Source organism: Camelina sativa, chromosome 9 (assembly GCF_000633955.1).
Source record: "Camelina sativa cultivar DH55 chromosome 9, Cs, whole genome shotgun sequence".
NCBI classification, from domain to species: Eukaryota; Viridiplantae; Streptophyta; class Magnoliopsida; order Brassicales; family Brassicaceae; genus Camelina; species Camelina sativa.
Genome location: NC_025693.1, coordinates 13,451,956 through 13,466,595, shown reverse-complemented (window position 1 = coordinate 13,466,595; position 14,640 = coordinate 13,451,956). Strand labels below are relative to the sequence as shown.

General features: G+C 38.2%; 1 protein-coding gene across 1 annotated transcript; it reads right to left on the bottom strand.

Annotated features, from left to right (window-relative positions):
• On the bottom strand, positions 5,284-7,006 carry LOC104710935 (arogenate dehydratase 4, chloroplastic). Its single transcript, XM_010427587.2, has one exon. It carries the CDS (start codon positions 6,869-6,871, stop codon positions 5,588-5,590), a length of 1,284 nt encoding a protein of 427 aa, XP_010425889.1. The 5' UTR covers positions 6,872-7,006; the 3' UTR covers positions 5,284-5,587.

Here is a 14,640-nt window from a genome sequence, read left to right as displayed (position 1 = left end):
CCCCCCCACTTTAGAACCACCATCCTGACCAGAATCTCTCTGTCTCTCTGCTTTGATTGTGTCTTTGTAACTTTGGTGTCGTCCATCTGCATCCTCCTTTGGTTACACAGGTGGACCCGAGGCAGCCTCCTCCAAAGATGAGTAATGGTCATCATCATGACACATGCTAGAGCAATTCTTGCAAAAACTAGACAGCCTTTCGTACCAATGGGAAGCAACAGTTTCTTCACCATTGAAGAACTCGACCTCAGTCTCAAAAAAGAGGGGTTTGAGACCATTCACCGTCACCTGAACTCTGCCTCCATCAATATCCACCTCCACCACGGTCTCCAAAACCTCACCAATGCTTCTAAAAGTTGGAGCAGCCTAGAATTGGAAAGGTAAACCCATTACGCAGATCCAAAAAGTCAGAGACGACAGATATGAAGGATCCACCTTCAGATTCCAGTGAACCATAGAAACTATCCAATGATCAAAGTGAAAGAGGGCCATCTTCAAAGCTTCGACAATATATGATTCCTCATCAAAATCGAATTGAAACTTTTCCATCCCGAGATCCGCACAAACCACCTTGCCCTCAAAGTGCCAGATTCGAGGAAACATGTAAAGAAGAGACTTCATGTCTTGCAATTTCAGGTTCATGCACCTTCCCACCACCGTTTTGGAATAACCCTCAACAAGCGCCATGTTATCAAAATACAAAATCTTCACCTTGCGCTTCACCACCGAGGGCACCATACCTTACGCACCCGATCTCTGACCCAAAACCAAACTTTGCCACATCACGAGTAACGTTGTAGCAGAAACAGAAATCCAAGAAAACTGAGAGAAAAACCAAAGAGACCCGCCAAAGAAGAAATAGTATGGTGAGTAATGATATTGCCTCCTTGCGAAAGAAGAGCTTTTATACTCATCTGCAGTGAAGATCCGCATCGTCACATTTCCAAAGAAACCAAAGAAGATCTGACACACCATATCCTGCAGAGGACGTGATCTCCAGTCTACAGCATTAACCAAGTGAGACAGATCACTCCAGATCTGATCATCATAACACCCCCATTACACACTACAAATCCAATCGGAGTAAGATTACAGTCCTTTCTTTTTTCCTTCTTTGGAATCGAAACCAGGAAAACCCCATAAATGGAGATCACGAAATAAATCAGAGATACATTGCAATCGCCGCATGATCCAAAACTGCCTAACCTTCCCCCAATTGCAAAATTAAATCCTAAAATAGAAACCCAAAGATCGCGATCTGAAACCATCCTCAAAGAGACCTAGTAAAATCCCAAAAAAAATACAAAGAAACCAAAACAAGACAGAAAAGAACACATTCATTGTCAGATCAAAACTCTAGAGCAATCGCCATCGCCGTCCTAAGGGGAGAGAGTAAAATCTTTAGATATTAACTGGATATTTATGTATATTAGTAAAATATTTATACGCCGTTTTGAATAATTTATTTGATAACACATATTTTATTTAAATTTTATCTAATATTCAAAAAATAAATATAGACAACATAACAAATCATCATGCTTTTGTTGTAAAACAGAGCATCACTCTCTCTTCTCCCAAATAATAAGACCCTAGCTTTTTCAGATCTATGACTGGGAAGTCACTCTGGTGGTTGGCGCTTCTCGCTGATGCCGCCAATGGCTTCCCCTTTTCGTTTATGCTGTAGTTTTATGGTTTTGCAATTCGTCTATCTCATGTATTTCGTTGGAGAAAAACTTATCTTGGTGGAAATGGTAGATTTTCAAGGCGAGGGTGTTTGGTTCTGCCGGTGGTCAGCTTCTCCAGAGAGGGTTGTTGTTGGGTGTTCGAGATCTGTAGATCTGGCAGGTGCTCTGTTCTTGTTGGTGGATCTCGAGGTTTGATTTTTCGTGAATCCATGGCCATGGTCTCGTCTGTTTTTGTTTTCTGGTAAGCCGGCCTTTTGGCTGTTCTTCTTCGACGAATTGCTAGAGTTAGATAGAATCACTTTAGTTGGTTGTTGTTAGTGGTAGCTTTATGGTGGTCCTTAGTAGTATCGAGCAGGTTTAGTAGCCGTCGATTGGGATGTTTTTGGCTTCTTTCTAAGCAGAGGTTTCGTTTTGTTTGAATGTGATGGTAGAATCTTAAGTTTACCGAGTTCCTTCTTCTTCTTATTGTTCTTAGTGGGTCATAGTCTTCTCCTTTTACGTCGGTCTCGTTTATGTGATTGGTGTTCTTCGAGAAGTTAGGCCTCTCTCCTCGTGTTTTGAAGACTTTTTTGACGTTCTTGGGCGTATCAACGTTGTCCTCGCTTCCGGAAATGAGTAGACTTGCTTGCTGTATTATGAAGTCCCTGGTTCTTGGTTACGAGAGATCGGCTCTCATCGTGTTAAGAGGTGGTTGATGTTATTCTTGAGTTGGCCGTGGACATTATTAATAAATCTTACTTGCTTGTGCGTTAGAAGAAGAGATTCTTTGCTCTCTTGGTTCTATTATTTTTTTAAGGTTTTATTGCCGGTTGTTTTTTTTTTAGATTAAGATTGTTATCCTTTTTCGTTTTTGTTATCAAATATTCTGTTATGTATGGCTACTTTCTTTAGTTTCATTGTTAGTACCTAATTTCTAGGAAAAATTTGTTTTCTTTTGACCTTTGTCTCTAGAGACAATTTTGTAATTCGCCAACTTAAGTATCCTTTTTTGAACGTAATATTCTACTTTGTATTTTATCTTGGTTAGAACCAAATTTTATCAATAATATCGGTTGACAAAAAAAAAAAACAACGCGGCAAATCCTAAAATGCATGGCTGATGGCTCCCTTCGACGCCACCTACCACCCCCTTACATAAAATCTCTCTCACCTACTTCCTCGCTCATCATTTCGCCATTCTTCTTGACTCCTCTTAAATAAAACAATACTATTACATTCCTTTAAATATTATTATAAATTGGTTTACCTTTACACACTTATAATAAATTACAACAGAGTAATAATAGGACATGATTACTTAAAAATAATATTTAAAATTTTAGCTTAATCTTAAAATTTGATCTATTACTCATAAACTCTATTTTGCTTACCTAATGAGTGACTTATTATACGTTAATAAAGTCTTGAAATAGCAAAAGAAATGCAACGAGACAAAATCAACTACCACCCCGTCTGATTCATCCACGCCTCTTCTTATGTGGTAATGCTAAATTATGGGGAAATAATATTGTACATGCAATTCTTATGCTCATAAACACTTCCAAATATTATTTCATGATCAAATATGACAACATGATGATGTTAGATTAAGAAACTAAATATATAAAATATTTTCGACCATTTCTCTCCCACCAAACCCCAAATGGTTTTTTTTTTCGCTTCTACCATCATCACATAATCGTTCTCCCACCTGAAAAAATTAAAGTAAGTTTAATTTTGTTGACTACGATGATTTTAAAGATAGTAAATATTCAGATTAATTCGTGATTGTATTGTGGGAAGGGGTAGTTCCAATGTCAAATATCGAGTGATCGGAAATATATTTTCAATCTACTAATCGTAAATGTTATCTCATTTTGGTCACTACTATACAGATGTTTTAAGTGGATTAAAAATATTACTAGTTCTTAAATACATTTAGATGATTAGTCTGGAGTTTGGTTTAAAATCCTCCTAGTTGCAGATAATTAGTACAAATGTTTGGTGGAAGACTCTTTATATGGCTAGACTGTGAATTCAGACGTATCTGTATTCTGTAATAAGTTTTTATAGCCAGACCTAACTTTCTATAAAGTTAGCACAAGGCATTGTTTTAGACTTTATTCAAATAAAATATATAAGACGTATAATATAAGCTGTGAAAGGGCTATACAATGTTTTCAGTAGTCTCGAATTTGTTTGTAATAGAACTACACCTAGTTATGTATCTCTTTTCTTTCAAGTCTCTAGATCATTAGAAATCGGCTCTGTTCATAGCTTTGGACTTAACATACATTCATCTGAATTTCCCAACATTTGTAACCAAAACTGAATGAGGAAATGCAAGTATCTTTTTTTTTGGTATGAAATTCTAAAGTATAAGTTTGGTCGATTCTAAAAGTATCTTTACTCACCAGAAAACGAAAGTAAAACAAAAGCTATATCTGTGGATATATTGTGATTACAATTTTGTAACAAATAAGTTTCTTGGAAATTGTAATTCCAATTTCTTGTGAGTTACCTAGAAATCAATCGGGCGAGCTCCTTGATTTGTTTTTAAACCAACAAACGTTGAACCTTTTCGGGTTCACACGTGACCCTGACTTTTCTTTTTTTATCAACTCCAGAAAATTTCAAGGAAATCTTCACGCTATCTACAATTTATGAATAATATATACAACTTTAAACGTAATCTTTTTCTTCTAAATAAATTTAGTATTATGTGGGTCTTTTTTTTTTGGATCATTCACAGTTGTTTTCGAATTCCTCTTCATTGGTTTATTAGACTTTTAGTCATATAGAGATTGTTTCACGGTGTAGATATAGTGGTTAGTTTAGGAAGAACTTTGGTCAACAGTGAAATGGAGATGAAGTCTTCACATAAAACAAAAGATTGTAAACACGATGCTAGTTAAACAAATTTTAAGTGGTCGGTCTCAAGCCTTTGATAGCTCCCAGCGACTGAAACATAATTACGAACATCTGTACGTTATGCAGTGGATAGCATAATAATCAAACTTATTAAAGAAACTACCACAATTGTCACTGTACATGTCGGATGGGGCGTAGGTAATTATTTTGCTGGCCTTTCTCTCCTTCCTCTCTCTCCCTTTCTCCCTTCCTCTCTCTCTCCGCCTCTCTCTCCTTCCTCTCTCTCCCTCTCTCTCCCTCCACCTCTCTCCCTTCCTCTCTCTCCCTCCGCCTCTCTCTCCTTCCTCTCTCTCCCCATCTCTCACTCCGCCTCTCTCTCCTTCCTCTCTCTCCTCATCTCTCCCTCCTCTCTCTCCCTTCCCTTCTCTCCCTCCCACCATTAAATCTAAAAAAGTGAAAATTCCGTTATTTTGTAATGTAACATGCTATTTCATTATGTTACACGTTATGTCTGCTGCAGCTATCTCCTCCCTAAGGTTTTGAGGGCAAACAAGTAAAAATACCTCTTAGAAAAGTGGTATTTACCCAACTTTTCTGACATAGTGATAGTTCCTTAATTATACTCCAAATTTGTGGTATCTACTAATAATACCCAAAAAACATATACTAAACACAGCCTGAGAACAAAATACTAATTATGTTGATTAGATAAAAACAAAAAATATGTACTCTATTTTCTAAATCACCAATATTCTTTGCTTTTCTTGATTAAAATTGAGTGAAGTTACAAAATAAAATCAAAGGAACTCTTCAATAAAAGATTCTGCGAACCTTAATGTTCATCACTACTAAAAAGTAAGAGATCTGGTAATATCGTAACAGACAAATAAAATAAATTGTTTTCTTCTCCTAATCACCACGTGAATAATGAGCTCTACATTTACGGTCTCATTTTAGTATATACCACAATTTTCACAACAACAAAAAATACATAATAATTTAATAAACTTATTGGTTTTTTTTTTTTTTTTTTTTCTTTAACGATGGGGTCATGCGTCTTCGGTGGATGTCATGGACCATGGTGTCATATCCATGGGGTAACTTCCCAGCACTCTTAAGAACGACGTGTACTCTTGAACCTCCGCAAGCGCGTTCTGTGCACGCGGCTCCGCCATCGACGCCTCAAAATCAACATAAAACATGTACTCGAAGTTCTTGGCCGTGCCAAAGCTCCCGTCGCCAACGACCCTGAGTGGGCGGTTGTGGTGAGGCCGCGACTCGATCTTGGTCAAGCTAATGTCTCTGAAAGCAAAGGCCGAGAGGACTTTGAAGAGAACGCTGGTTCCTTTGTGCTCTTGTGCAGCAAAGACGATGCTCGTCTTGAACGGCCGGTCAGTGCGTGGGATTATAGGCTCACGCGCTAGCATTAGGAAGCGTGTGACGTTCCCGGGATCGTCTTGGATACCGTCTGCCAATATCTGGAGGTTGTAGAGCTCGGCAGCGCGTGAGCTAGCCACAGCTGCCGTGTCGTGAAGGTTGTTAGCTGCGATGTATTCTGCAGCAGCCGCTGTGTCGTGGAAAGCCTCACGCGCTGCATGTGGTGTAAGGACGTCGAGAGAGTGTTCCGTCTGAGCCAAGGCTTGCGGATGAGAAATCACTCGCGAAACGCAAGCCGTTCTGACTCCGGGGAGTGCGAGGAGGCAATGGTGAACCGGAATCTGAACTTCACCGACGATGTGGAGACGGTGACGGAGGAGAAGATCATAGTTCCGATGAATCGAACCACCGAGTGAGTTCTCCACCGGAAGCACGGCTCTATCAGCGATCCAAAGCTCCACCGCCTGAAAAGCAACGTCGAACTGGTCACAAGGAATAGCGTCGCAATTAGGATAAGCTTTTCCGGCGGCTGCTTCCGAGTACGCGCCGGGAACTCCCTGGTAAGCTACACGGAGACTAGAACCATGCAACGGTGCCGGAGATAAATCAGTAATCGTCAACGGCTGAACCGGCACCGGAGCTAATTTCCCGTTAGTCGACTCAACCGCGACGATACCAAGATTGACGGAGCCGTTCGTGTGACCGTTAACGGCGGCGATTTTGTCGGCTAAACCGCCGGAGTTTTCAACGGAAGCAACTTTGCTAGATAAAATGGCACATGAGCTTTGCCAATCAGCTCGGTTCACGGAGACACCGTTCGGGAAGCTAAACGACTCCGACCTATAACCGCAAGTAACAGACACGCGCTTTGGAATCGCGTGGGAGAAACGTTTGTTCCTCCTAGCTGTCGGAGTTGTTGATCGGAACTTGAGATCACACGACGTAGCGGCTTGCATGATTTAGTAATGATGATAAAGACAGAACAAGAGTTAAGAATCGAAAATGCCGGCGTATTATGATTAATAGAATTGAGAAGCTGGAGTTCTTTCGTTGAGAGAGAAGCTCAAAGCTGAGAGATAAGGGAGAAGAGAGATGGTCTTATATACACACACAAGAATAAGTTTGTTTTTTTGCAAAATGAGTCTTGACGTTTGAAATTCGGTAAAATCATTCACCTACCACCTTCCATGTAATTTCTATATATTATATTTGATTATATTTTCTAAAAGCTATAGTTTGGAATTAAAAAAAAAATGTGAAATGTATAATAATAGTGTTTTAGCAAAATATATTATATTATTGGTTTACGTGAAAGCGATGTTCTTCTTTTAGTTCTTACCATGGTTTTGTATTGTTGGTTTACGTCCATAGATTTTTCAATCAATATTAGCTTTTATGGTAGTATCATTGGTGTTTATTTAGAGCAGGGGTGGTAACTTTTTCTTTGATAAAATTATTGAATATGAAGTTAATTAGTTACCTAACTTCGAAAATTTTGAATAATAAAGTTTTACGAAAGATATACTATAAGAGTATATAAGTTTTGATAAAATATAAAATAGAGACATTTGCAGTAGTAGGCCCAAGGTTTCCGTTGTCTTATGTGGAATTTATATGTCCACGAATAACACATACGGTTTAGCTCACCTTCTTTTACTTTGACAGGATCGTCCAAATCTGTGAGTGCATGCGCAGAAGCACGCAGGCCATAATGGAAACAGTAGTTTTAAGAAATAACTTTGGACGGTGATCTATCATTTTGGATTTATGAAGTTGTAGGTCAATTTCAGTGTTGAAGATGTGTATTATTAATTTGTTCGCTTTAGTGTAAATATTTGGTACGTGTAAGTTAACAAATTGAATATCATGTCATGTTTTAAGAAATGTCGGACGGTGATCTATCATTTGGAATTTATGATTTGTATTTGATTGGTAAATAATTTCTGGCTTTTGCAGATTGAATCGGTTTCTAGTAAAAGTAGCTAGATGGAATATAATTTGGTTGGTTTGTCAAAAAAAAAAAAGGAATATAATTTGGTTGAAGCCAGCAAGTGGTTTACATATAGGCAGTAAAAAGTTAAAACAAAATATCTAGGACTTGCTTATAAACATATAGTTTACAACCTTCAGTTTATCAGACACGTGGTGGGGTTTTCTAATTTTTTTGTTTATTTTTTAAGAATTTGTTAGCAATACCCTGTTTTGATATATTTTTCAAAAATACTATTTTTTTTTTTAACATTTTTCATTTTTACTCTCTTTACATAATTACAATATGTTAAATTAATTTTTTAAATTAATTTTTAGGTTTGGGTTCTCTATTTTACATTTAGGGTTTAGTTTTAGACTTTATGACTTAGGGTTTATTTTATATACTGAAAATGGGTATTTTTGAAAATGAACAATATAAAAAGTTATTTTTAAAAAGTAACATAGGAAAATAATATTTTTAAAAATCTCCCATTTTCTAATAGAGGCAAACATGTATATATATATATATATATTTTTTTTTTTGTGAAATGTGTCAAAATTATATTTTTTATGAATTAGATAAGAGTAATATGCATATTAACTATTATATGTGTATCATATTTTAGCCAAGTATATTTGTTTCATCTTAAATAATGTTCTAAATTTTCAGCGCAAAAACTATTACTCCTCCATTATCCTTAAATAAAACTATTAATATGCAAAATAAAAACTATTATAACCTCTTACGTTGTTGATTTGATCACCAATACAATAATAGGGTTATGAATCTATGATAGGGTAAATCCGTAACTTCTTTTAGAGTGTTTCGTTCAATCTCAACGTAAAAGTATACCCCTCGGAATTCTGCTCTTCTGTTCAATTTGGTTAATTTGGTTAGTCTCGATTTCAAAAATGTTACCAAAATTAATCGACATAAATTTGGTTCGGTTCTATTCTCGGTTAATTTTGATTTTAAAATTTTAAACAAAAATTAACTGACATATTTTTTAAAACTGATTTTTCAGTTATCTTTGAATAATTCTGTTTTTTCGGTAACATTAGGATAATTCGATTTGGTTCGGTAATTGATAAAATTTGGTTTCAATTTAGGAAAACCGGATTAAATGTAATATAATCCGGTTATTCAAACAAAAAACAAAATATTTTGGTTAACCGAGAACCGGATTGAGTCTATAACCGAAATTCAGTAAATTTTACATTTTGCCGATCTGTCAAAATAAATTAAAACACAGAGATAGAAGACACGAATCCCCTTTTTAATAAAAGGGAAGTACACAACATATTTTTGATAGACTTTATATTTTTAATAAGGAAATTATCCATCTACACCCACTTTCTCATAAACAATTAACACCCACACCCACTTTCTACTATCTCTATACTTTCTACCTGTAAAATTACAACTTACCCCTCAAAACTCTCTTCTACCAAACTTAACTTACCTATGTCTATTTTTTCTCTGTTCAGTAGATTTTTTTTAACAACCGTAAAAACACAAAATCCCAAATTCCCCAAACTCTAGATCCCCAATTCTCATCAACCCTAATTTTGCATTTCACCAATTACGAATCCCTTGAATCCCACCACTCCTCCCGTTTGTCCCATTACCTCCATTTGTTCTGTTTTCCCTTTAACTTGCCGCCGTTAACCGCCTTCGCACATGGCAGAGACCCGTCGTCGCATATCCAAATTCTCGGCCGATGAACCGTCATCTACAACTGTTGGTGATACTTCTGGAGAAAAATCTGCAGAATGGGATGATCTTCTCCCTCGCCGTCTATTCGCAACTGACCGTTTTTCCGACGCTAGGTTGAATGTTTACTCACGACCTGATATCCTGTGACAGTTTACAAGGTCCTCAAAGGCACTCCCCAATTCGATATGATTCTTAGCTCAAGTATGGGTTCTCTATTCAGGCTTCGTATTGGTGAGTCTCCTTTCTCTTGCAAAATACTCCACGCTCGGCTTTGTAGGCAGCTTTTGTCCAAAAAAAAGTACGAGCTGTGGACTGTTTTCGGTGGATACCCTTTGAGGTTTTCTTTAGTTGAATTTGGTGTGGTAACTGGCCTTCCATGTGTCGAATTTCCGGAAGGTTACGACCCCGAAGACAACCCTGCTCCCGACTCTGATGATGAATGTTACTGGGACAAGTTGATTGGGGAAGATCGCAAGGCGACCCTAGGTGATGTGTGCACTTCTTTTGAAGACCGTACTATCAAGGATTTAGATCGGAAGCTTCGGCTTGCGCTGCTTCTCATAGTTGATGGTGTACTCATTGCCTCCAGCCAAACGCATAGACCCACTTGGAAGTATGTTAAGATGCTTGAAGACATCGACTTGTTCCTAGCATTTCCTTAGGGCAGAGAATCCTTCTTGAAGACTATTTCCACTATGAGACCTGATCTCAAACCGCAATTCAAACCAGTGGCTAAAAGACTTAAACGGCAGGCCAAGGTTCTTCAAGCAACGGACCCCTTGAAGAGTTTCACCGAGAAGTTACAACAGAAGTCCTTCAGTTTGCATAGCTTCCCTCTTGCGCTTTAACTGCTCGCATATCGTAACATTTCTGGATTACGAGACAAGGTACAAGGTGCTGGTGACAGCCGCACTTTCCTGGAATGGTCTTCAGTTGGCCTACCAAAGAATAATCTACCTCTGACAGACGTCATATGTGTTGAGCATTATCCAGATGTAAGTTGTCATATGTCGTCATTATTAATCTTTGTATAACATTATCCATGTGGATACACACATTATGACATTTTGTCTATCACAACCGCAGCTATTAGTTTCTCCGTTTTTGGAAGCTGTTCAACAAGAATCTGGTTGGGGAGAGTGGGACGATGAGATTAAAGACAAAGGATTGCTCATATGGAAAGTCTCATTCAGGCAGGACATATCTTCACCAAGAAGGAATGGCCAGGGGGTGATTGTTTTTTTGCCTTTAATAACTTTACCAGATAAGAAGGGCAAAGGGCTTCACAGGAAGCACATTATTCCTAGGCAGAAATAGATTTCTGCCAAACTTCGTGTCAATCACCCTTCACCCAAGTCCAAATGCTCGAGTTCTAAGAGCCCCCGTGTTATCTTCTCCAATACTGACGATAACGTTTTGGCTGATTTCAAAGCTGTTGTAGAGAGAGAACTTAATTCTATTAGAGATGCGGCAGATAGTAAGTTTAAAAAGTTAGAATCTGAGAACAGGAAACTACAGGCTCAGATTAACACCCTACGATTCCGTAGGCGGTTAAGACTACCACTAAGGCGCACCATTACTAGGCCTGCATCCGTTACTGCTTCCACTGTCAAGGAATCACCACCTTCCACTGTCGCAGTCGATGAGTTTACCTGTCCAGAGAACCCAGCAGAGAATGTGACGGTCCAGACGCCACCACCAACTCCTCAACAATCTCCTACCAAAGCAGTAACGTCTCCTGATGATATCCTTCTTAACCAACACGACTGGGAACAATATGTCCACCCTTTTAGGACAACGGTATGTAGTTGTTTTCCTTTATCCAGGACCTAGTTTGTCTGCATCTATATTCATCTTAATCAAATTAGGGATTTGATACAGAAACATTCTGTTGAAAACTGCCCGTCCGCTATGAAAGATGTGAATCAGGATGATTCAGGATGTTCGGACTCTTGCCTCTATCCCATTTATGAAACCGAGACTAAGGTTAGACACACTTGTACCTTTTATATGAAACTTCAAGTAGCTTCCTTTTTGTTACCTAAACGACTTTTTGAAAAACAGCAATCCCTGGTATATGACACTGTCACCAAACCTGTTCCCTTCGATGACCAATCGGTACATATCCCATATCTTTCCTTCTTCCACACTTACCTCAGTTTGCAGAACTTACACTGTCCATGTGGATACATTTTCAATATACATGCTGCGACACATATTGATCAAAACCAAGTTAACTCCGCTGATAATGTATATCCACAACCCCTACAACCTTACACCAGCTTGTTACAGGGATTTATGGGGAACTCTAATGTCAATCCTCAATTGCTTGCTCCTAGTCCTGTCCTTGACGGTACACCCTCCGACGATATTGAGGTATTTTTTCACCAAATTAATATACTTCCCGAGTAAGTCTCTATCCTCAAATATATCTGAATACTCAAACACTTGATGAGCTTGACGCAGAAAATTGACGCTGATAATGTGTTGGAAGCCACTCCCCTAACGTTAATTGAGGTAAGCAATTTTGATAATTTCCTATCATTTTTATCCTATCCACATGGACACGTCAGCTTGGCTAGTTTTTTAGGAACAACTTTGGTATATCCACATGGATATGCATCATCATTTCGATACTTTTTTCTCCCAAGATACCAATGTTGACATTGACAGAGCTTGTGAAGATGAGGTACCGCAGACAAATAATACTTCAAAAACAATTACTTAACTTTCTCTATTTTACCTTAAATTTAAATTTCCCAAATTGCTTCATTAGGATTATGGACGTGAGTCCCCCATACAACCTAACGAATCTGACAGCGAAGACACAGAGGTATTGCATCCTTCTCTACTTTCCATCGAATCCCTGCCTAATTTTTTACTGCCTAATAGTTTGCTGAAAATGAGATTGATTTTACCTCACAGAGCAATGCTACGCCCACAAACCATGTTGATGTCAGTGATTCTTCGCCACCCAGACCTACACAAAAGGGTGTTCTCTCGGCACCAGAAGAGGCCCTTATCTCGGCTGTTTTGCGGATACCTACACCTTCACCGTCCCATCTGCCTGGCCTTCTACTCATTGTCGACAAAGATTTAGCATCCCTCATGAAAAAATCTCTGAATCATGCCCAAACACGTAACTTTCTAAACATTCTATGCCGTATTTTATTCTAACAATATCAGATCATTGAGCTAACTGTGGATACCATTTTCAAAACCTCCAGGATACACATAACCAAATGTGGATACCCAATTGACAACTTGTTTTTTAAACAGCTATCGAAGCCTAAGAATTGGGTTAGTACATTGGTAAGTATTTCCTATCTACCAACTTCTGAAGTCGATTTTAGTTCATCTATACTGACACATTCTTTTCACCCTTTTTTCTCAGCATATGGAGGTTTTAGTGGATTTTCTACAAAAAAAGCTGTCTAAACTCCTATCCATTGAACGGTCTATCTTCCTCTCACCCTGGCTTAGGAACTACTTACAAGAGAAGTATCCTTCCTTCTGTCAAGCAAAAGTGAAGGCCAGAGTCAAGTGGGACAATAAGCTAAAACGTAAAACCTATGGTTCTCCTTCAGAGTGGTTTGTGGATTGGAACACGATATATATTCCGATCATTTGGGACAATTCTCACTGGGTTGGCTTAGTCATCAACCTCTCCAATTATAGCATAGAAATCCTCGATCCTAATGTCACTCTATACGACAATGCTAAGGTTGCCAACTATATAGCCCCGTTCACAGAGCAGCTGCCATACCTTATTTCTAAACTTTGCACACCGCCTTCAACTCAAGATCATGGCTGCACTCCATTCACTTGGTCAAGGGTCCAGGACATTTACGTCAATGAGAGATGTGGTGATTGTGGTCCCCTTGCCATGAATTTGCTAGAGATCGCCGCTACTGGATTTGGTCCATAATTCATGTCTTAGATCACTGACCCCTTCGTCAATGATATCAGGGCACAATACGCATTGGACGTTTATAAGGAATATGTGGCACCCATCTACTCCAATTAGTTTCAAACTTTCATTCGCTCCCTTTGTTAGTTTTCCTATCTGTGTGTTTGTATCATGCCGTACTATTAACCTTTACCTATTTTAGGTTCTTAAAAATTCGCGGTTAAGTATTTATCTATTCACGTGTCCATGTGGACACCATATTCTCTCGAAAACATTTATCAACAATCATGACATATATACACGTATATACACATATATACACATATATCCACGTGGACAGACATGTTTGGATATCGTTACTATTTAACGACTTCAAAGTTTATCTACAAAACAATAAAGCAATGTTTACCTATAAAAACCCCTTACAGTTAGACCTGGTATCCAAATGTATATGTTTTTGTGGATACCGTAATAATTGAATATTTTACGATTGCTCAGCTCCTGTACCCTGTTGTTTCGCGGCTTATATCTACAACCATAACATATATCCACGTATATCAACGTGATCAGACATCTTTGGATATCCTTACTACTTAACTAGTTACCAGTTTTCATCGCGCCGACGACCTCAAACTTTATCTACAATGCAACAAAGCAATAGTTTACCTTCCATTAACAGCCTGTATCTAAATGTACATGTTGTTGCGGATACCATGAAAATCGAATATTTTTTAAACAAGTACGATTAATCAGCTCCTACACTCTGTTGATTCGAGAGTTTAGATGCAAAAAATGGTGTCACTGTGTACGTATCCATAACATATCCCAAACCTGGACTTTAGATCCTCTTTATATCCACTTGGTCAATCACTTTTCGATGAATAAAACCTGAACATTGTTCGATAATAGGACTTACTTCGTCATTTGTTTAAAAGATTACCTGACATATACAAATGACAATAAACCCTAAACCCTAAACCCTAAACCCAAAACCCTAAACCCTAAAACCAAAAGCCTAAACCCTAAACCCTAAACCCTAAACCCTAAACCCTAAAACCAACACCCTAGACCCAACACCGTCTAAACCCTAAACCCTAAACCCTAAACCCTAACCCCTAAACCCTAAA

Coding starts and splice junctions, on each gene's coding strand:
- LOC104710935 (XM_010427587.2), bottom strand. CDS start 6,871: ATGCAAGCCGCTACGTCGTGTGATCTCAAGTTCCGATCAACAACTCCG.